Source organism: Diorhabda sublineata, chromosome X (assembly GCF_026230105.1).
Source record: "Diorhabda sublineata isolate icDioSubl1.1 chromosome X, icDioSubl1.1, whole genome shotgun sequence".
Classification (NCBI taxonomy): Eukaryota; Metazoa; Arthropoda; class Insecta; order Coleoptera; family Chrysomelidae; genus Diorhabda; species Diorhabda sublineata.
In genome coordinates this window covers 38,666,504-38,692,081 of record NC_079485.1, presented here as the reverse complement: position 1 = coordinate 38,692,081, position 25,578 = coordinate 38,666,504, and the positions used below count along the sequence as shown (strand labels likewise).

General features: G+C 31.4%; 1 protein-coding gene across 4 annotated transcripts in view; it reads left to right on the top strand.

Annotated features, from left to right (window-relative positions):
* Window positions 1-25,578, top strand: part of LOC130450984 (nuclear factor 1 B-type) — a 38,681-nt gene continuing 13,103 nt past the window's right edge. Inside the window, exons 1-8 of one of the 4 annotated variants that reach the window (XM_056789754.1) lie at window positions 1-494; window positions 17,063-17,218; window positions 18,090-18,465; window positions 21,274-21,351; window positions 23,369-23,464; window positions 23,518-23,673; window positions 23,961-24,148; window positions 24,434-24,775. In XM_056789754.1, the coding sequence (XP_056645732.1) occupies window positions 414-494; window positions 17,063-17,218; window positions 18,090-18,465; window positions 21,274-21,351; window positions 23,369-23,464; window positions 23,518-23,673; window positions 23,961-24,148; window positions 24,434-24,775 (1,473 nt within the window). In that variant the 5' untranslated portion in view covers window positions 1-413. Of the gene's footprint in view, window positions 554-17,062; window positions 17,219-18,089; window positions 18,466-21,273; window positions 21,352-23,368; window positions 23,465-23,517; window positions 23,674-23,960; window positions 24,149-24,433; window positions 24,780-25,578 lie in introns of all 4 variants that reach the window. The other 3 variants (XM_056789755.1, XM_056789757.1, XM_056789756.1) reach the window with 3 other exon arrangements.

Here is a 25,578-nt window from a genome sequence, read left to right as displayed (position 1 = left end):
AACTAACAACATGCATTCGCCACGGCCTAAACACTATCCCAAATACCATCGTTTCAGCACTCCTTAGCGTCGTCGTCGAGATTCGAAATCTAAATATAAGCGCCGTGGCGACTCGACGGACGTCTCCCATTTATTAATAGCAATTCGAACGTGAATCTCTGTGGAGTTTTGTGTTTCTCTTTCCTTCGGTCAACGACGATTACAGTCATTCGAGATTTGAAACTTCGTTGATTTGTATGGTGCAGGATGCATTTGTGATCGTCGTTGTACCAAGTGAAAGAGAAATTCGGAGTTGAGTGACTATTTTTTGAAAGTGTTTGTGCATTAGGGTGGACTGCATTATTTCAGCCTCTAATGATGGAAAAACTTTCGCAATCGGCCGTAATTCGGTGACCGTGACGTAATTGTGAGGAATGTTCATCCCTGACACGCTGCGCAGCTGCATGGTGGAACCCGATGTATCCTCATATCTGCAGACCCCGTCCACGGGACAGGTGCCTACCCGCTGCTAATCTCCCCTCTCCCCCACGCCGCAATCCGCGATGCGTGATATGTAATTAACCTGATTAACATGAGTGTTATTATGTTCCGTATAATCTGTTCAGTGTCTGGCTCAGTCGGTTTTTCTCACAACTGCATGCCATCTTTCACTCAAAATGGATTATTCAATATTCATTACAATTTGAGTCCAATCTCTATTCACGTATATTCTTCTTATTTGTTTAGACTATATACTATCTAGCAATAAATCAAGTTTTTCATCTTAAAGTTACATGCTTATACTTTCGAAAGTTTATTTGCAGTTGCAACACAATTTTCTTTTTTATTGGCATAAGCACTTTAATAATAGTTTATTTATGTTTACACTAGCTTCGGTTGGATGATATAGTATTTTACTTCCAAATATTCATAGCATCACATATTTTGTTTTATTAGAGTAGTTGTGCTTGATCCAATAAAAACGATTCCTACTTTTATTGTGTATAACATAAACCTATAGGATATGTGTTATGTGTATAAATTATAAATAGAAACTATAAATTAAAAAAGAGTCATGGAACAGCTGTATATTACCACGAAATATTAACTTCTTTTTTGCTTGCTTTTTCATAATTGTTTTATTTTTGATGTATTATTTTACAATTTAAATTTTTCTTTATTTCTGTTATGCAATAACATCTGCCTAATTTAATGTAGTGAGTGAGTGTATGCTATTTTCCTGTAGATCATAAGTCTTTCATAAACACAATTTTAGGTTTAGTCTAAACCATCTTTTTTAGAAACTGCTTAATTCCAATTCAACAAAACATATGAATATACTCAAAAAATATTTTAGCCTCACCAAAAATCGTGTCAGCTAATTTTGGTTGTGTATAGTCGTTATTAAACTGAAAAACATATAAATATTTAACAATCGTTCTGTGTATAACCAATTTCATTTTTCACTATTTTAGATTCACACCTTAATCTCCAAAATTTTCCAAAACTTTTATACTTTATAATAGTGAAATAATATTTGGAAAGCCTGAGATCATTAGAAGTAAATTTTCTGTTTTTCAGATCGTTTGTATTACTAATGGTCTATGAAATATCTTCCTTTAAGAGGAGTATATGTTTGTTATATCCTATTACTTTCTTGAATAATTTAGTCACCTCATTATATCCATTTTTTTTAACTTCCGGACAATCTTGAAACTTCCAAATTCAATAGTTCATACACATTTGAACATTTGATTTTCTTTTCTGTCACAGCAGTTTTAAATCGTTCTAGCTTTTCATAAATAACTGAACCGCTTCATCAATTTCTTCAAGCTTGCCGCTTTCCAGGAAAACGTTCATGGTATTATACTCTTGCTGGTAGTAGATGAATTCATTCGAAAAAAAACGATAAAACAATATATTAGTATTTTCATTCGCCCTGTATCAATGAATATTAACGAAATAAATAATTTTCCAGAATTTTTACTACTATTTGAATACTTTGGCCGTAACAGATCTTCATTCTTGAATTTCTCTTACATTGTACAGAGTATTGAACTTGGAAATTTCGTTTTAACTTTTCAAATATCCCGTAGAATACATTACAACTCTATATTATTGTAATAGGGAAGTTAAACTGATTCCAAATAAGAAAAAAATATAGGCTAGACTCTGTAAGATTGTGTATAATGTGAAGTCTAATAATGGCTATAATCCCTCAAATTTTCAAATTGATATCTCAAAGGATAAAGAAGGCACTGAACTTTATTACACTAATCAACCACCATGTATGGGTGGAATTTAAGCCAAATTTAAAGAAATACATCACATAACAGAAAATGAATATCAACGTTGCGAAGAAAAAATAAACGTTCATTTTTTTTAGATTAGTGGCATTACAGGTTTGTCTTGGCATTATTCATTGCGAAATGTCTACTTTATTAATTTTGAAATATTTGAGTTGTTTCCATTATTAATAATATAAAAATATTAACAATGGTTGAACCCTTGACAAATTTTATTCATAGACGATCCAAATTTCTAATTTTTTTCCTATTTGTACTTAACAGATATTTATGGATATTATTCACGTCGTAATTCTTTTCCACTAGGGTTTTCGTATCATTTGGAAAATTACATTGTTGCCATTGCGATGTGTATAATGTACATTCTAAAAGCATACACTTTACAGAAAGTTCTCGGTTACAAGGTTTGTTACTCCTACATAATAAATATTCGTATGTAATTTTAGTGTGACCTATTCTTAGTCTAGTTACTACCTATGATTTGTTTTGGGCGATTACTGCATATTCGCGGCCACTGTTCAACTCTTCTCTTTATTTGTCTTCATTTTTGAAATTATCCTTGCCACTCAGATTATCACTGAAGGTTAATTTTCATTTTCATGTATGCCTTCGCGTCACTATAAACCGCACTATTGATTATATGTGCATCACTATATACCGTAGCGCCTTTTGCGTGTTTGTCAGCATCCTCACTTCTTTGTTTTCTCAATGAGAGAGCACCCACAAAAATATGGCATCAAAGTTGTTGTTTTGAAGTAGATGCAATTAAATCTTGATTTGTAGTTCAAAAGGATTGTTTGTATATAAATATTTTTAAAGAACTCAAAGCTTGTAGAATAGCAAATATTTCTGGTGTATATACAGAGCTTACGTCAGATAATTTATATTTCAAGGGAGGTTTAAGAGAAGTGATATGGAGGCTAGTCAGCATGTTTCTATCTATGTTCCATTCTTTTATTCTTCTTACTATGTGAGGCTTCCATGTGGTATCGAAGGTTTTATGTCAAAAAATACAACTATGCATTTCTGATTGTTTGCTAAAGCCTCATGTATGTCACTTTCTAGATCTATAATGTTTTCCTATTGTGCTTTTGTGTTTTCTAAATCCACTCTGTTCTGGTGTTGTCAGTTTTCTTCGTTCGAGTTCCCAAACAAGTCTGTTATTAATTATTTTTTCTAATAATTTATACATGGTGCAGGTTAAGGATATGGGTTAGTGTGAACCACATGATAATGTATTTTTTCCTATCTTCTGAATGAGTATAACAGTCACTTGCACTCGAACGTATGTTTTGTCCATATTTAATTAAATATTTTTAACAGTGTAGCTTTAGCTGTATTTGGGAAATATATAAAACTTTAGGGATATGATATTACCCTGAGCTAGAATCACCAAAAGAAAACTCATTCTTTAGGAAAGGGTTTGTTTATATCCGTTTCTATATTGTTAATGTGAAAATTGTAAAGACTGTTTGTATTATTTTTCGAAAAACTTTCTCTGAAAGCAGCATCGCGAGATTGTTTTTCGTAATTGCTCGCAACTGAATCAGCTATTTTATTGGGATTATTAATAATTTTTCCGTTATCTTCTAAGACACTAATTTTCTCATATGTTCTGTAACTGGATATTTGCATTTTTTCCATATAGTACTGATATTGGTTGAGCTATTCATATTTTGTACTTATGCTTTCCATGATTCTACTTTTTTTAGTGTATATCTCCTTGCCTTAGCTCTTAGATTCTTAAAACTTTGATTGAATGCTGCTTTACTTGCTTTTATAGTCTGTCGAAATTCGTCATTTCACAACGGTACTGGATTGTGACCTTTCATGGTTTCCGTCATGCCAATACTGTTTTTACGGCTTGTTTGATTATGTTGGTAAATTTGTTAACCATTTTATCGATATCTTCTGTTATTGTTTATTGAGTAAGCAATGTTTCCATATTCTCGGAAAACAGATTCAAGTTTGCATTTTTGTAAAGGCTCAGTATTTTCTGCGCTGGTTAAGAGATTATTATTGGGATATGATCACTGTCATAAATATATGATATTACTTTCCAAAGGAAGAAGAAATAGCAGCAACACATATTGTTAAATCTATAGCAGAGGATGTCCTATTGTATAAGTTAAATCTTGTATTAGATCCGTAACCGCAACAGCTTTTAGATCTGTGTTTATATTAGATTGGGAATATCGTGGCGTATTATAAGTATTTATTCTTCAACAGGACGAAGATTTATATGCAGTGTGACCTGGTTGTTTGCATTTATAGCAACCTGGAGAGAAAGAAAGAGAGAAATATTTATTGTCAAAAAGTTGTTCAAACAAATATACTAATAACTAAATAAACACACAAATATAATGAAATCTAAATATAAACTATACTCAAGAAAACTACAATGAATAACAAAATTACCTTTGAAAATATGTTGTTATTTTAAATATTGTCAAAATTAAATCAAATAATAAAACTAACTATACGGCAATCCTAAAACAGCTAATAATTTGTATTAAAAACAGGCGAAACCTAATTTATGTATTTTTATATGGTAAAAGTTTTGGAAACTTTGAGACACAAATGAATAGAATTTAAGGGTGATTAAGTCACTAGATATGTTTCTATGAAGTGCCACGAGATCAGGGCTGCTCCAAGAGAAACTAGTATCATCTGCAAAAAGACATATTTTACCACTGATGTCTAGATAGGCAACAGAAGAAACAAAATAGGGCCTAGTACTGAGCCTTAAGGCACTCCACATTATATTGGCTTGCAAGAAGACATCCACGCGAAAGGTGTTCCCCTGAAACCGTAGTATTGCAATTTGTTAATTAAAACATTATGATAAACATAATCGAAAGCCTTTGAAAAATCACGAAAAATTGTTGCAGTGACGGTTGTTTAGGCTGGAGTAAGAATTATTTAGGAGGTGGTATATAGTATCATTTCATTCAAATTGATAGGGAGTAAATATTTTATATTCAACAGAAATGATAAAAGCCTCTTTTTGACCAATCTTTCTATGATCATAGATAACGTGGGCAGAAGTGCAATTGGGCAATATTTTGATGCTTAATCTTTATCTCCTCCCTTATGTAGAGGTATAATTATTGCCTTCTTAGGGCATTCCGACAGACTCGAAATCATTAGTACCAGATGAGAATTTATTTTTGATGTCATTAATTCTACTGTGAAGCTCTGCTGAAACAACAGGCATGAAGAAGAAACTATGTGAATTCATATTGATCATCAGTATTGATGCAATATTTGATTGTTGATTAATGTTATTTGGTAGGTTAATCTATGCTTAACGTCGGAAACTAAGTATATGGTTGTAAGCAGGGTCAGTTACATCATTGTTAGGAATGTTATATTTGACATTAGTTTTAATCCAATATTTTCTCAAGCTGCTTGTACAATTTCGTTAGGGATTGAAGGGCAAACATTTGAAATTATAAGACATCCTCCTAGTGTTATCATTCTAAAAGCTTTGAATAATAGTTATTTCTCCTCCATAATCTTTTAAAAATTTATCTACAATATGCTTCGATGATAAATATAAACAAATTTTGTCATTGGCTTATATTTATAGGTGCAATGAGTGGAATATTCTTTGCATTTTATTCCATTAATTTACGGATAAATTATAGCTTTTTCTTTCCAATTATTTGTTATATTATGGGAGGCCTTCCGAACACAAGCTCGTTTCTACAATGGGTAAATATGAGTGGTGTTTAAAATGAAGTTCATAGTACTTTGAATGATTCAGTCAAATCAAGTCAAAAAACTGTACATTAAGTTCTGTGTGTTATTAAGAAGACTAAGAAATATTTTTTGATTTCTCTTTTATATTTTCAATCGCAATTTTAATATTTACTCATGTCTTCTTCGAAATGTGAGTTTAATTTCGAAATTCAATAGTAATTAGTATCAATTAAAGAGAGAGGTGTGCGTAAGACCACAGAATTGAATGAAATGAGTTTCTAACCGATAAATAATTTATCGATTTAACAATATCATTTGTGACAAAACATATAACAAAAAACCATGTAAATATAAATCTTAGTATTAGAAGACTCCTTTATTATGCCACGTGAAGATTTAATTTGATTATTATTAAAATTTGAAGCCAGAATAATTTTGTAACAGTAATTTTTGTCCGTAGACACAAGAATACTGTATTTACAGTTGTTTATTTTCTCAATGAAATTTCTTACAGTAGACGAATTATGTTTACGATGTATCCAAAATGTGGATTCGTGTATAAAAATATGTTTTTGTTTTGATTTTCCATCGAAATTCACAAAATCTTGCTTGATATTGTCATCGGGGCGTTTGCACTTTAAGGTAACGGTAATTATTTTGTTTGAAAGTATTCCTAGCAGATCGGTTCAAATTCTAATGAGTCGGTTACTTAAAAAATGTAGTTAGAATCCAGTTAAGGGTATTATAATTTATAGTGTGCGCATTGAAATTCCTATTTTCGGTAATTTCTCCTAATACTGTATGCATGCCTGTTGAAATAAAATTGAATAGTTATCCTATCCAATAAAATTATTTGCTAATTCTAAGCGCACTGTTTGCTATAAATGCGTTCCGGTGCATATGCTCCCTGGATTGTTCCTGTCTGTAGCATCTAAATAATTGTCACTTAAAATAGAGAATACAAATGGTTGGTTACATGTTCAGCTGTTCGACTTATCAAACAGTGAAAAAGAGAAGGTATCTGAGGTTGCTTTATAGAATTGTGTTCCCAATAACGGAAGAAATTATTTCAAAGAAACTAATTGAATAACTAAATACTTTGAGAATAATTCCTGCAAGACTTTTGACGTAAAAATGTCGATTTATAGATGACTAACTGAAAGAAATATGCTTGATATTATATTGAAACATGATCAGATATGTCTTTAAATTTAATTATTTTGCTATTTGTGAAAAATATGTCATTCAAATGTTTTGTCTTGGGTTAAATAAGCAATTACAAATTCTAATCAGTAAAAGAAATTGATTATACCAAAATATTTATGAACTGAAATTAAATAATGACCAATGTTCTGCGTTACCAAGTTCAAAATCAGGACTACTTATTGCTTGAATGCTCATGATACAAATTTTGATTCAAAAATTGAATTTCTAACTTAGTAGTTACCGTTATCGTATTTGCTTATGTTATAAAGAACAGTACAAACTTATGGTAAATTCTGTCATTCTAAAATACCTAGATTTTCAAATATCTTTGGTAAAGACCCCCATGAATCATTTTGTGTTCATAAAAACTGCCAAACTTTAGGTACCTATCGAATTATTGATTTGTTAATTAGGATATTTATATTTATCCATATTGAATTGTTTTACAGATAGTACACTGAAATTAAAAAAATATAGTAGATGTTTGATATCTTCTATGATCAAACTTGCTAGCAAATAATAACGAAAAAAGGGTATATGAAGGATCCATTTTGAGTGAAAAGGGCCAATTCAGTTTGCTGATTGAGCTGACTGTGGCTTTCGATGTTGAAATGCTATATTGATGTTTTAACTGATTGTTGTTTCAATTGAATGAATTGTTTTGTTGTCTTTTGTCTCCTTTATGCATCAAATTAATTAAATTAATACTTTTGCAGTATTTGTTGTTGCTCTCACACCATTCTCTTTCTTTACTAGTAGATATTCCTTTGTACATTTACATCAATTTATAACTAACATTAAACCTTTCAATCCTTTATAAACAAATCTAGTAGTTTATTACGCTTATACTGGTTAGTTGACACTAAGACATTTTGGTGGAAAATCACATCTACCTACTTATATAAAATGGTTGTCGTACGGGATCAAATTAATCTCAATATTATCTGGATAATACTGAGAATAACACGTTTAATTGATTAATTTTCAATATATATGATGAACTTTAGTTCCAGTCTAAAATTAGTCGGCTTCTCTCATTGCTACCGAAAACCAGAAGTTGAAGTCTTTTTGTGAAATTGCATCGGCAAGGTATAAAAGATATTAAACTCTAAATTTCATGTCATATTTAAATAAATAATTCTATTTTTTTGAATTGATAACGTTGCATAGCTCTTCAATACGCTATCCAATAGCAACAGGAAAAAATAGTTCGGATATTAATCAAGAAAAGTTAATATTATTGGTTCTTCTACAACTTTAACATTACATTCAGATTGAGTTTGCCCAGGTTATGTTGAAATTTCTATTTTTAGACACAACAGATATACACCTATTCAAAAATTAAGGATATTTAAAAATCACCCTTAATTCGGAACTAAATACACGTATATCTATTTGGGATTATTCATTGAAAGTTGCTATCACTAGACGAAAATGAATGAGTTATTTTGATGTTGCTTTTCACGAATGTTTTTCTTTGATATTTTGGACCTGTGATAAGTAGCCCGAATTTAGAATTACTTATTTTTACTTGTATAAAAATAGTGAATGATGATAGAGGATATACGATAATAAAAATATGGAAAATAATAATATACCGATATAACATCATTCCGAAATTGTTTATATTTTGTGCGGAGCAGCCAAATTCAAAAAATAAAATAACAGACCTTGTTGGAAGAATCGACTCCTCAATTCTTTGTTTATTAAATAATCAAACAAAAAAAGTCTTGATATTCGAAGTATAGCCCATTGTATTCTATAGTTTTAACCTAACGTTCAGCAAGCTCTTTAAGACCTTGGTAAAACTATTTTTTGGAATTAGATGCAAAAAACTGTCGAACTGCATTTTCAACATCTCGTTTGGTTCAAAATTTTTCATCTCACAGAATGTCGCCATGGATTTGGATAAATAGTAATCTCTGACGGTGCAAGGTTCGCACTAAATGCTGGAAGTGGTAGGTGTTTAATACCACCAAGTTCTTCGATCTTATTTCGCGTAACTTTCGCAATATATAATTTAGCATTGTCTTGTTCTCAAGACAACGCGCTCTTGGTTCACTAAACCTGGATATTTCTCTGGTAAAATCTCATACATTAGCATCAACTGTCCACTATAAACCTCGGCACTGATAGCTTGACCAACTGGAATGATTTCGACGTTTAACCTGAATCTCGGTCAATGTATGCCACTATTCGACAACTTTTGTAGATCTTACCCAATGATTTCAAATAGTGATGTATGGTAGTCCGATAATCGGTGACTACTTGTACTGTGCTCATTTTCAACCCTTGTAACATCAATATCCCACCCAGGTAGATTACCTGAATGTGAACTATCTTTAAGTATCAAATCTCCACTATTAAAACGATGGTTAAAACAATGCTGTTTTGCTCGCTCATTATCCGTGTCTTCCCTTTCAATTTCACATATTTTCCTTGCTGCCAAGGATGTTTGTAATAATGTCTTAACAATAATGATTTCATATTTACCGCAATCCATGCTATTTATTATAAATATATAATAAGTTGTTATTCAAAGAAAAGAGAATGATTAAAATAAAGTAAAGCAATTGTACTTTTCATATAATTTAAGAGTAGTTTTAAAAAATTACATGTTCAAATTGAGGAGTAGTAATTTTTACATATGAAAATTGCAATTACTTTTCAAAGTCATTAGGAAGTTTGAATTCTACGCACAAAGCAGGTTTATATAGAATTAAAATTATCCCAGGAGTAATGGAGACTCATTTCATACCAACAATATTTACATTCATAAATCAGGTCAATTTGAAATATATTCCTATTGTTTCCATAAATTTAAAGTTAACTATTGAAATAATAATAATTAGTATAGATGTTTTCACAATTTGAGTGGATTATATTGTAAGGTTTTTCTTATTTATTTACACTATCACTATCGGTGGGGTGAATTTATAAACAAGGTCTCTTCATTCTTAATTTATGTAAACACTTTACACTATACTTAACTTATCACACTTATAATAATTAACTTATCATTAACCCTTAACTAACTTATATAATTTATTTAAATTCTATTGTTACTTTTCTATTTCGTTCTGTAGACTATTACTATTTATCATAAACTAACTAACTCCGCTAAGCAAACTCGTTGATATACACAGAACGAATTTCAAAAATTCTAGGAAATAAACAAACAAAACAAATAAATAAAAAAACCTGCCTAGAAAATTAGTTCAAAAAAACAATGTAAGAAAAAAGGCCGCTATGATAAAAACTTATTTAAAAACAAACAATTTCCAAGTCAGCGGGTGTTTCTCATAGCATTGTTTTCAAAATTTTTTATATACTCAAATTTTATCCTAAAATGAAATTCGTTTGTAAAATGAGGAGTGAAGAACCAAACGACAATCTAGATATTGTACAATATCTGTTTCTCCGACGAATATTCTTTAGTATTACTTGGTATAATAACATAATTGTATATAGTTGCTTTTGGTCCTGAACTAAAACGAATAACATTATCAGAAACGTTACATAATGTGCGAAACCCTTTTGTATTGATTGTACAGTACTGCTAAAATTTAACAATACTGGAACTAAGCTATGGGGCAACTTTCCATACTGCTATAGTAGTTCGCCAATTTCTGCGGAGACAATTTCCAAATAGATTAATTTCACGATTTACTGACTTCCTTTATCTTCCAAATTCCTCAGATCTAACATCTCCAGACTCATACATATAGGGGTTGGTTCAAAATACCGTTTTTATTTGGGTACCACAAACCAAATACATTTAAAGTAATTTATTACTGATATGATAATTTGTTGAGACTTGATTTACACATTTTTTGAACCTTTTATAGCTTAAAAGAGTGTGATTATAGAGAGTAGGAGAGTTATAGCGAATATATTTCAGTAAAACAATGTTCACTTTCATATGATTTTGGATGAAATGTACCATTTTCTTATAATATTTGATATATGCTCATGGGCGTCTTCAAAAAATTTCTATAGAGATAAAGTCTAAAAATCCGTAAATGTTAATTCTAGTAGTCTACTAAATAAAAAATGCGGTGAGATACGGTGCTAAATAGGTTATTCTTTGGTCCCTATAACTTAACCTTTGCCTATATCTTAAATTCTGGAATATTCTCATAAGTTCCTTAAAATAGTTCCAGAATAGTCAATGGCTGCGAGACATGTAGGCAAAGACCAAGTTACAGGGACACGGAAAATAACCTGTTTGAGCTTGATAGACTACTTCATTCTCTTGAAGAAGAAATCTTTTAAATTGTACGTTTATTTTCAAATTGTAAGGTTATAAAGTATTTATGTTTATTTTCAATCTCTCCGAAGTAGTTTCAGACTTTTGTAAATCGAGTTTCTGCAATGCCTTTCTAGTAGATTGCCTTGTTGTTATAGATAAAATTTTTGTTTTTCGCAAATTTTAGCAATGTTTTATTTATTGATAAGTAGAATATCATTACCTAGCGTTCATTAGAGTTATATTTGAAAGGCATTTTTGTCTTATAAGTTGATTATTTTGGTATCAAATCTATCTTTCAGAAGTGATTTTAAATTTTTTCTGAATTCACTCTTGTGTTAAGTGATAGTAGTATTGAATAGAAAGATAGGTACTTAGTTTCATTATTTTCAGTTATTTTCTGTAATTTATTTAGTGGTGAACAACCAAATTATTTTGCATGTAAACACAAAATCGAAAAAAGTTTAAAAAATAACATTTTCACGAGGTGAAAATGTCATACAATAAACAATAACGTTACATCTTTGCCACAAAAACAAATTTTTAGGGAAATTCATCAAGTCCATGATATGTCTCGAGGAATACCGTCGTTTCTTTATTGTTCCTTTTCTGTTCTATAGATATCTTCAAATTAAGCTGCAAACATTGCACTCTTAGACATATATAAATTAAAAATAAGATATTACTTAAAAAACTTTAGATTGTTATCAGACACAGTTTTATGATTTTATGAATGTGGGAAAATACTTTTCGCATTTAGTTCAATGAGTTTAGCAATATTTGACATGAAAATAGATATAAATAATTATTTGGTGATTCAAATTAATCAAATGTTAGCTTTGCTTGCCGATATGTTCCAGCGATTCTTATTTGTTTCCAGTGATGGTGTCTAGAGAACCAAATTGGTGGATAAAGAGTAAAGTATCTGATAGGACACTAGTAAACTGACATAACACGCTATATGACAGTCGGATGTTTCCAAGATGATCTTGTGGTTCATATCCTTAATTTTGAATGTATTATATAGATGATTTTGATAAATATGCACAAAAGTAAACTACTAAATGTATTCCATTTGGTTGTTCCGCACTTAATTTAATTTATTTATGCCATATAAAATGTTATATCATTGTTGTTTTTGGCATGTGAAGCATGTTACTTTGATGTTTTGAAATTAATTTTATATTCGTTTTTTTATTGTTTGGGCATGACTCAATTCAAGTGTGTGTTTAGATTAATCAAATTTTGTATTGAAATTACTCTTGTTTCTGGTGGTATCATCATCTTAATTATGTTCCTAAACATTTGAAATTATATTTCTCCAAATTTCCAATATTTTCAACTGTACTTAGTAGAGAACATGTAAAAGATAACATCAGCTAGTTAGGATTTTATATCGTGAAAAATTTTCTTGCAGTCAAACTATATATGTATTCCGTTAGACTTTCGTTTAATAAACTCATTTTTATTTCAATAGAAATAGTCCTCTTAGTAGTCCTAGAACTATTTTTGCACCTTGGATTGGAATTCTTGAATCAATTTTGTGGTCTCCTGATTCTCTTCAGCATAATTATTATACTGTTATATTCAGAGTCTCTAATGTGAATGATTAACACCATTTTAAACAGGCTTTTTAGGGAACATTTGTTTAGATATAACCTTTGTTCGCGAGTCAAATTTCAAATCAGCTTAAGGACTGATCGCATGCGCACTCTCAAAATTGTCGTTCGTGGGATTAAAGGCATCGACCCGCGAACGACAATTTTGAAAGTGCGCATGCGATCGGTCCCTGAACTGATTCAGCATTTGACCCGCGAGCAAAGTTAGATAGTCAGCGAAGTAGTTGTTTACTTATACAGAAACGGTACAAATTTTGTTTTAATAATATTGATTTTTGAATAAAGAGAGGATGTGAGGAGAAACCAACAATCTGCAAATGTTTTAGTCTAAACTATGAATTGTATTATTAACTAGGATACGAGAGTCATATACAAATAGATCCGTTATTTGTTAATATATATATGAATCTTTCGTGTACTCCCCCTCACATGTTCAATTTTGAATAAATTGAAGAATTGCAATCATATGATTATACTTTGCTTCACAAAGTGTTACACTACCAATCGGTTGTGTTGTAACAGAGGAACATAATGTCAATAATAAATATAGATACGTATAAAAAATGAGTTCTAATTTCTTAGTGACAGGAGACGACTGAGCAATGTAGAGGAATAATAAATTACTTGTTTAGACGATGTCAAGACCTATTCTAAATTCTTATTTGGAATCACAAAATACGAAATACTTTTAACATAGCTGTAACCATTTAAAGCGACCGATTTCCCATCTAGTATACTGCGAATAATGTAAACTGGCGTAAAATGGACAATATACTGATACATAAGAATTGTTGGTATGAAACATTATAGTTTGCGCTCTTCTTATAGATGTCAATATCTGTGAAGGAGATTCGTATTTAGTTTTTTCTGGATACAAACAAACAATATCCAATAGTGGGGACAGCTAAAAATATATACAGAAAATAGATCATTACAAATATGTAGATATGCATCAAGATTCTCTGAATAAAAAAAAAGTGTATTTCAATACCTGCCTGTGTATTTGTTGGAAATCACAAAATCTATTTCTAAAACTATGAAAGTTTTATATTTGGCTTTAATGGATGACGATAAATTTTAATCTACGTTCAGCAATCAAGCAATACAGTCAAGTACGCATGCTTGGGACAGTTACGAGTTTCAACGCGGTACAAAAAATTGAAATATAATAATAATAGATAGGTATACATATTGGTCTCGACTGCTATTTTAACTCCACCTCTTTCTAAAACGATCTTTGTCCCAAGTTAGGGTACTTTCCCCCCTAACTTGGGACACCATTTATTTTATTCTTTGCACCATGTTAGGACTCCTGTTAGCTTACTTGGGACATTAAAAGATTTACATATAAACTGTTACTTTATTTACAATTCAAAACAATAAATATTTAAGCTCAGAAAACTAGTTTTTTAAGACTTTATTAACAAAAAATGTTACAAATATATAAAAACTTGACAAAAAAAGAAAAAATGAATATTATTATAAATACAAATAAAACTATTTTCTATAAATTAAAAGTGTATTTTCCTCTGGACTCGCAAGTTTTATGCGATCTGCCGAAACATTGTTGTCAATGTTCTCTATAATGGGAAAAACAATGACATTTTTGAACCCCATATGGTTTCGCATAAAACTGACTTTGTAACAAGAATTGTCGTTTTCCTCACTTGGTGGTGAAATCATCTTGGCCAATTGATGATGAACTGTCATGCAGTGAAACGTTATAACTCTCGTCTTCACTGTTATCCTCATACCTTTTATTTTGAATGCCCTTTCGCTTCCTTTTTTGTAATAATTGGTTTAGGATTGTCTAGAGGAGGATCATTTGTGTCATCAGTCTCCTTACTTCCACCAGCCTCAACTGTTTTATTGTTTACTTTTTGTTTTTTTTTTCTCGCTTTTGTGCGGCTTCAGTCTCATTTTTTCTTAGTTCCTCAATTACATTTTCTTCAGCTAAACTCTGAGGTGTTACAGATATCTTCTTTCTCCTTGGGTTGACTTTGGTTTCTGTTTCACGTGTGATCCTAAAATATAACTTTAAGGACGATGTCCAATTTGCTGCTGAAGTGGAGCCATCTTGCTCAAGTTTTCAGGTGCACGATCCTCAAGTTCTTCAAAGGTTTTCTTTAGGAGCGTAGGAAATTGATCTTTTCTTAGAGATCTCTTGTTTTTCATCTTCCAGTCTGTCAGCTCCCTTCGCCAAATTGTTTTTAATGGGCTAAAAAAAGCCAAGTCTAGGGGCTGACATAGATGGGTGCTTTTTGGCGGTAGAAGTATAAAGCGAATGTTATTCGCAACACACTGGCTTAAAATACTGACTGAAACATGACTGGCAAGATTGTCACCAATTATTGCTTTTGGACAATCGCCACGTTTTTTTAAATAAGACAAAGAAACAGTTTAAAACCTATCTTCAAAAATACTACCTTGGAACCACCCAGACTTAGATTTATTATATCTAGCTCCTGGTGGCCCGCCTTCTGTCCAGCTACCAATAAATTGCTGCTTTGTAGACGATATATGGTGGTGGAGTAACATCACTTGCTGTACCAGCAAACATGACGGAGAAGTTGGATTTTGAATGATCAATTACACTTTCGGGGTTCTTCTAACGATAACTTTACTGGTTCCTGAATTATCTTGCATGCTTGTTTCATCATAATTGATAAGAGCGTCCAACGGAACACCTTCTAAAGATTCAGAAAGTTCCTGCCCTAGCTCTCTTGATGTTATGACACATGTCAGTTTTTAGGTCAAGACTTTGCCTCTTGAAAAAGCCTCTTATCCACTTCTTTCCTGGCATGTTGTTTTTAAAACGCGACACCTTTTTTATCTAAAAATTTTTTCACAATACATCTTACGTCAAAAGCGGTGAGTGGAAAACCCCACTCAGCTGCTAAGGCTAAGCATACGGATTTTGTTGCTTATTTTTTACTTTTCTTTGTATTGACGATTTAGGAACACCAAATCTTTGTTCGGCTTGTAGGAAAGACATCCCACCCCACACAGCTTCAGCAGCTCGATCCAATGAAGTATTCTCAAAATAGTGATTTCTTTTTTTGGTCGACTCATTTTAGACATACTTTAGACTTAATCTAAAAAGAAAACCATAAAAGTAAAGTAAAGGCAATCTATGAGGTATGAATTGAACATTATTACATTATATTCTATATATTTCGTTGAACAATATTTACAATCCACTGATTTAAAAAATAATCTGTTATGATTATAAGAAAATTGTAGTTATATTATTGAGCAAAAATAATACTCATAAGATCCTAGGAATCTAAAAACTTAAAAAGCTACTCTCATAGTGTGGGTGAATTAAGTTATTTTGATTATAAATCTTACCTGATTTTAATGCCGAATTTAAATCGCCACACACTGTACAAATACCAGATATTTGTGACTTTATTTCTCGTAGTTACACGCCATACACTTACTTGTTTAACATAACCTAGTTGCAAACGCATGAATTACAATCGTAAGTGCTACCAACCACTAAAAAAAATGTCAAAATGTCCCAACTAAGGGCACCGTCCTAAGTATGGGCACTTGACTGTACACAATTTCCTTCCAGAAATCGACGCATCCCGCAATATTGTATATATTTTACTAATTTGAAGGTATTAGAAAGTGCTCACAGTTAAGTGTTGTATAAATTTAAATGAATTATATATTATATTTTTTGTGAGAATAAATTGCAAAAATGGATAATGTTTCATACAATTACGTTTTATGTATTTGCGGTATATTGCGAGTGATAAATCATAATATTTCTCTCAACTCAACTGACACGTTGGACACAAAATATTACAATTTAGTAACCAATTCCTGCTTCTTCATTTGCTTGGCGATTGTGAGGTGTGGGGTAAAAATGCATTCGATTAATTTATTGATTGTAATGGATAAATGTAAAATCGGTAGTTCATTTTACTTTTTGCATCCACATTGTCAAATTTGTTCAAACTAGTAAACACGTTCTCCTTTTTTTACAGGACGAATTTCATCCTTTCATCGAGGCACTTTTGCCTTTTGTTAAATCATTTTCCTACACATGGTTCAACCTGCAAGCTGCAAAAAGAAAATATTACAAAAAACATGAAAAACGAATGTCCTTGGAGGAGGAAAGACAGTGTAAGGAGGCTTTACAGGTTAGTTGAGTCAATCTAGGAGAAATGTGTAAAATAAAACACCTATTTGTCTGAATGTCACTAAATTTCAATTTGCTTTATATTAAAAAATATATGCACATAATTACCAAGTCTATTTAAGCATTTATAACATAAAACCAACTTGTTAAAACTTTCTTGGTAAAAATCAGGTCCCTTTAACTGAACACATCACTGTCCGAAGAGAACCTTGTGCTGAATAAGTGCTCCCTCAACCTAGGAAATAGTTACTGGGTACCAAATCTGCTACATATGGAATAAGACATAAGACTTCACAACACTCAATTCAATTTGTTCGGCCATTTTCGTTGATTTGCTTCACGTAACCTTGACAAAGTGACACGATAGCGATGTATGTTAATGATCTGGTCATGCTCTAGGCAATCGATCAGGATAAGACCACATGAATTCCAGATTATTATCGCATGAGGATATAACCTTAAATATCAATATCTTTGTCGTAAGTGATTCGTTGAAATCTTTGACCAGTCTCTTCCTCACATATTCCTGTTGCCTGATTGAAAAAAGCGAATGTTTCTGTACATGAAATATCTGCTCATTGCTTCTTTAGCATAAACTATCACATTATTTGTCCAAATAATGGAAATGTAGGAATTATTTAAAGTTATATTATTAATTAGTAAATAATGTTCAATGATAATTATTGTGATATATAATTCGAGGACTATTTTGATGACATTCGCAAGACATTTACAAGTGTAGGACTATAATTTATATTATCTTAATATTCTTCCTAAAACAGTCTTAAAGTCGAACGTATTATTGAATATTATTAAATATTCCACTGTTTTAAGTTTCATATTAGAGATATATTTTACTCATTTATTTTCAGAATGAGAAGGCGGAAGTTAAACAAAAGTGGGCATCTCGTTTGTTGGGAAAGCTGCGAAAAGATATTACTCAAGAATGTCGTGAGGACTTCGTGTTAAGTATAACCGGTAAAAGATCTGCCGTTTGTGTCCTTTCAAACCCTGATCAGAAGGGTAAAATGCGCAGAATAGACTGCCTTCGTCAGGCTGATAAAGTCTGGCGACTTGATCTCGTTATGGTGATATTATTCAAAGCAATTCCTTTAGAAAGTACGGATGGTGAAAGATTAGAAAAAAATCCCGACTGTTCGCAACCTGGACTTTGTGTTAACCCATATCATATTAATGTATCTGTGAGGGAACTGGATCTCTACTTAGCTAATTTCATCAATAGTCACGGTATGTATAAATGATATATATGACTAAAAAATAATTTTTATATACCGACTCGAGTTTTTCATATGTTCACTGCAACTTCTATTTTCGATTTTCATTTATTTTTTATTTCTTCTTTATGTAAACGATTCATCGCACATTTGTATAGCTTATACATTGAAAGAGAACATCGAGGGTTTTACATCAATATACTAAATAGAGCAGACACGTATTACTATTTTCGCTTGCATCATAAAACCACAAACAAAGGGATCAGAAGGACGAGGTTAATTGCAGCTCTGACACGTCAAACGTGTTGGAAGACGTTGGTAGTTAGCAGTAGAATATTAGAGTGGAAGTCTGAATTTGGATAAGTTGAAGGAACAAAGATCTGAGCTGGCATAGCAGTGTCAGGCATACCTATCAAAAATTCTGATTTCTCCATCAAAATTAATTTCACCTTTGGTCTTTGAAAGTCCAATCTATTTTGAAAATAAGACATGGTTCTAAAATCAATAAGACAGCTGACAGTTTGGATTGTATTGTTGAAAATAATCATTATAGGTTATTATACTATTCTGATGAGAACAAAGAAAACAATTTGAACAGAACTATGGAAATAATATTGATCACAGGATGACTTAGATAAGTTTTATTGACTAGATTGTATATAGGGGTGACCTCGAAGGTCATTGTGATCTAAAACATTATTTTACCCTATATACTGAAAAACAGTTTCTATTTTACTTCTCGTATATAATAATTGATGTTTCTACGCATCTAAAATTGATAAGAAAATTGGGTCTTCATAATTTTCTTGAAAAAATATGGCAAATTAAAAACAAACTTTGATTTTCTCTGGAATTTTCATTAAAATTGTTTGTCTAAAAGTCAAATTGAACATCATGTTATAGACAGCTGCAGTATTGTTTCTGCCTCAATAAAGGATGTTGATATTTTTAGCAAAATAATCCTCGTGCGTCTGGGATTAAGGTTTTGATTTCGACTTTCTATTATTTGAATGAAGTGCATAAATAGAAGTTTACAACTGACGTTACTCAATTTCCGTGTCATGCGTAGTACAGATACCAAAACTCATGATTCTAAAAATAAACATGCTGATATTTGACATCAGAAAATATAACTGTGTAATACAAGGAAAAAACTATATGAAAAAGCGAGTATCCTGATTTTTAAAGTTTCTACAAATATTTGCTATTTATTTATTTTCTTCGACAGAACATAATTATATTGTATAGGGTGCATCAAAGAGACTTAAAAACTGATATAGTAGTATTATTTTTTCTCTACAAAAATAAAATCATAGGAAGTTACTTATCCTAAAATAGGTATTACTCCGGATTATTTTATGACATCTCCGGATATTTTGAGATAACACTATTTAAAATTGCCCGTGGGATAAAGTGTCAACAAAGCAGCAGAAATCATGATTTGAATAGAGAAAGAAAAAATTTCTTCGTGAGTTAAAAACTGAAGTTTGTTTCAATTTTTTCTATTAAGGGTGTATTCCTAGTATATTATAGACAAAGACCATAAATAAAATCTGCTATTTTTCTCCGAAAGAGTGTAATGGTAAGGAAAAAAAAAATAATTTATAAAAAACGAAATTGAATTTTGTTGTGATTTTATGGACGTCAGTTTCTATTTGAAAAGTGAAATAAAACATTCATAATTAGATATGGTGCGAAATTTCGATTTCTAACTCGAATTTCAGATACTAAGTTAGATTATTGTAAACCCCTAATGGAGCTGGAGCTGTAATAGTAGATTACAGGCATTACTAAGAATCTAAGAATAGATGTTGAGCTCAAGCGTTTATTGTGAAGGCTTTAGTTGAAGCATTATCATCTAAGTCAAGAAGCCTAATTATCGGCATAGATTGAGAAAACATATTTTGTTTTTTATTTGGGATCTTTAAATTAATATCGAAATACCTCCGATGGTTAAGGCTGCAAGCTTTACAAAGAAGACAGCTTCAACAAGAGTTAGCGCTGAAGCGCTCGAAATGTAAAAGTCCTGGACCCAGCCTGGATTTAAACCTTATAGAGAATGTGTAGGACATTACTTACAGAATAGTGGAATCCTCAGATTAGACCCTAGCTAATCTTAAAAAACTACAAGATGGGCGTCGAACTCTATTTTCGATATTTTTGAAAATTAATTTTCTTTGATTTGCCCGATTTTTATTCCTTCTTTGATGAAAACTGAATATTTTAAATTTATGTTCCCCAATTGTCAGATGGGGTCTGGAAGCACTTAATGTTGGTTAGAGGACAGAAATATCTGTGTGTGTCTTAAAATCTATTTTTTTCTGTCTGTCTCTTCTTTTACTTATGGATCTTCTCACAATTTTTTTATTTAAAATAAAATGTGAGTTTGGTTGTGTAATAACTTAATATACGTGTGTAATAACTCACATTAGACACATCCTATATTTAGACCTCCCATACCTTTTTATCTTTCTATCTTTTACGTAGAGGTCAACTTACTATTTTTAGGTTTTCTCTTTCATCTCTTGTTTATTTCAATTTAATTAATAAAGTTGAACATATACAATTAAATTTAATATGGGAAACCTATGCTTGCTATATCAGATAAAAACTGAGTTCTGATTTCTAATTATTTCATGCAAAAAGGAAAGTTGTTATAATAACTTGGTTATCGTAACGCGCGTCAGACATTGTGAGTGTTGGTATAGTGTTGGCGTCAATAGTGTGTTCAGTATAGATGTAAAAATTAACGATTAATATTGGATATTAACTAGTATGAAATGAAATTTGACAAAATATCCATTGTAATGTTTTGTTTCAGAAATATTAAGTGGAGTATGTTATAATAACAATCATCACAATAATAATAACAAGAAAGAAGATGACAGAAAAAATAAAGGTAAGTTTAATTTCATTATTTTTAATACGTTATTATAACAATTTCCATAGTGTTTGTATGGAAATTCATTCCAAGTTCTTGATAAAATGGGTTGTTGATACTTTTGTGCGAATTAAAAATAATGGTAAAAACCGAATAGAAATTGAGCGAAAATCCATATAAATAAATCAATAATAGGTATATGAGAAGTTCGATGTACACTCGTAATTCTTTTCACTTCGTTTGTTACTTGATTCAGATTCATTCAAGACATCACATAATAAAACAGGTCGGCAGCAGATTAATTGATATGTTGGAAAATACATGTTATTGGATTAACCCAGCAAAAACACTAAGAAACATAATTAACGAAATGAGTTTTTCTAAAAAAACCTGAAAACTAAATACGTCTAGTTTCAGTCTAGTCTAAACCTTAACAAACAATTTATATTTAACGGGAGAAAAGTTATTGCAATTTGAAGAGAGTCATGAAATTTCAAGTAATTTTTGAACATCTATAGATTATGATAAATCTTACATTATGCACTGACGGACAATTCTAAATCAAGTAATTTACAATTAACACATTATAATCTATCCATGTCAGATCGTCAAACCTTGAACTGAAATCTAACTGGCATAATATGGAACGCACCTAAGGCACCGATTTGTTGATTGTGTAACGGGTGATAATGACTTTAATTGTAAATGGTTGGTTGCTATTAAAAATTTTTCGTTCATATTTGTATTATCGCGTGATTGATAGTAAACTAACGTTGTTTACAATCATATCGTGACATATACAGGACGTGACGTTTTGCCGGCGATGTAGCACAATTTCCGTCACTTTTCAATTGGCACACCTCTAAAACTTCTAGAGATAAACAATTTGAGAATCCTGGTTTGGAATATGTTTTAAGCTATTTTATTTTTAATCAAACATTTTGTCAACAATTATAAATGAATTGAAAACTTTTTTGAAAAAAAAACGCCTTTAGCTTTGATAACGATATGGATTAACCTGGGCATAATACCTACAAGTTCTTGATGTGCCGTTTTGCACGATATTCATGAACTTATATTTTCATTGTATGTCACAGTTCCTATGAACGCTAGATCAGAGCTGCTTGAGACCCAATCTAGTGGATTGTAGTTGAGTTTTTATGCTGTGTTCGCAACCTTGTCTGGCTGGAATATGAAATCATGCCCATATTTTAAAGTTCCTTCCATCGAGGGTTGCAAACATTCCTTAAAAATAGTTGAATATTTATTAGTATTGACAATACCATCTATAAAATATAACCATATAATAACTTTAGCCAACAGCGACCATATCATGCCATAACGGGTGCCGAAAATTTAACTTTTAATTAAATTTTTATTTTGGGACAATCTTCTTGAATTTATAAACATCATCGTAAATGTAGGGTATAGAATGTAGGTAGGAATGGATTTAAAAAATGCCATACGAAGGCATTTTTTAAATCCAAATCATAAAACATTTCGTAGATAAGGGCAATTATTTAATCCCAGAACACCAAATAGAAAAAGAACAAAACTAATTACAATATTTTCCATAGCTCTTGAATTGTATCTTCTGGTTGTGTCTCATTTTTATCTCTTAGATTCTCTATTCCTTCAGTTATATCAAACTTATTGTTTTATGCAAATTACTATCAAATAAAAATGCACAAATTGCTCTGGAATAGCCTCTCGTCCTGGAAAACTAAAAATAGTTTTCAAGATAATTTTGCTCATTGTTCGAATTCCACTTAGGTAATTTCAGTTCAATCATCACTAATAGTTTACTTCCTTTAACCAGATATGGAGCGAGTAGTACAACATTAATATGAATGAACCTTTGAAGGATTATAAAAAAGACAACGAGCTCTCAAATCAAAAACTAAACCTACAATAACGTTTTATTTTTATTACTTTAATATTTTATTACTTTAATTGTTTATAGACCCCAATTCAGTTTACCCTTTAGATTATTCATTCTCGAGGTTTAGCTACTTATTGAACTTCATAATTTCAGGATATACGCACAATCCATACAACGGCGTGGTATGTAACGACATCATCCTAGCAACAGGAGTATTTTCTTCCAAAGAACTGTGGAAATTATCAAAATGTAATATGAATTCATTTCTTTTGAAATAAAATTTTAATGTAATTTATTTGTAGCTTCTATCCTGCACGAACTTTCCGAAAGTCATCCGAACATGAACAGCGTGAAATTAGAACATCCAACCTTCTACTGCAACAGTTATCCAGAACCAGGTCCTGTAGTTGTGGATCGATCGTCTTCTGTAGATTCCATGGTGGTATCAGCTACATACTGTAAGTTGAATTTTGAATATATTAACATGATTTAATGAAACCCAATCACAGTTTCATGGAAAGTGAATATCACTAAATTTCAAAATAAAATCAAAGTACTAAATTAAGGAACAGTTCTAGAATAACAGAAACTTGTAAAAGGAATTATCGATAATGTGTCTGCACTGAAGCACAGTTTTCCTCACTGATACATAATATATAATATTTATATTTCGTAAAATGAGCATTGTTTATGTTTTCATCATAAGTAAAGATGATACTTTTCTATAAAATGTGTACTCTTTCAGCTATGCCACAGAATACCACATTAGTTTCATCAAGCTCACAAGCAAGTCCCAGTACCTTATTTTATCAACATAGTCCAGAATCTCATAGTCATCAAAATCAAGTGAAGTATCCAGAAAATGGGCACGATACACTGTCAGATTTTGTAACTTTCGTTTGCCAGGAAACTGATAATAACCAAAACGCACAGGTAACATTTATGAATTTCAAAAATATATATAAACTGTAAGAAAAACACATTTGATTGAAAGTATTAGGAAAATTGGGTGCAACGACAGCTTACCATTTGCACCTAAGTTATTAAATAACTTAATTTCAAATTTTTGAACAAGCTCTTTACCACCTAATTTCAGGTAAAGAAAATTTTAAGGAATTTCAATGATCACTGTATAAATACTCTTCCAATATCTTTGTATTTGACACTTTATATACATTCCGAATACTGAAAAATACATATGTCTTAATTTTATTCTAGATACAGTCAAATATATCACGAAGTCCTAAACCACAGTATTTTCCTTCTACAATGCTGCCGCCTCCTCCACTTCCCCCAATGGCACGGCCAGTAGCAATAATCCGGTCGACATGTGACGTTAACATGAGTGGAACAAACTCTCCACCAGCGAGCATAACACCCCCGTGTAGTGAAGCTTCACCAGCAGACGAGGTACCGGAAATAAACTCATCACCACCACTTAGCCCTGGGAGCCATGACATGCGGAAATCACCATCACAAAGAAATTCCGTCCCGACCAGTAGTCCATACTCTCCTAGTCGGGAATATTCTTTTAATCATTTCCACGGGCAGCCGGGACATGTTGGTATTAAATACTGTTGTCCTTACGAAGATTATCAACTTATTATTATGAAAAACATTTGAAACTCTTATCATTTGTTAGAAGAAATATTTATATACATAGTATGAAACCTGCGATAAACAGTTCTCTTAGCTTGTTAAATTTCATGATCATCGCATCGAATATTATTAGTTCTTGCAAAATATCTTGTGTCTAATGACTAATTAACCATTCTGATTCCAACTATATTACATTGTGTCGATATTGTTGTTCAATCGGAACGTTAAATTTCGCGAGTCACAGCATTATAGCTTTTTTGATTCTTCTAATTTGATTTTCTTGCAACGATTTTCTTCTTAAGCTAGTTCCTTCTCGCGTCACTTCAATTAATTTTTTCCTTAATTTCGTAAATGAAAGTAGCAAGAACGTCACTGGTTTATCTGCAAACATTAAAATGATTCTGGGGTAGAGAGAAAATCAATACAGTTCTAGACGCCGTAGTCTAGTCGTCCCATAATTAATAGCTCCGATTAAACATAACAAACTATTAAATAAGAAATATCTAAACAAGATAGAAAACTAGAATAAATCCTAAAAATTAGTACAGTGTACATGATTCAGAAAAGGCGGAGAAAGAGAGAAAACCAAAATGTTTAATGGCTGAACCGCCCGATTTTAATGAAATTGTTTGCAGAGGATCCGAGAAAGGTTTAGATTCACAATTCTGTCCAATGGATAATGTTTATTAGATCAATTGATAATAAATTGTTGTTGATATTGGAATGTTTTACATTGGATACGTCAGACTCCGCTATACCACTAC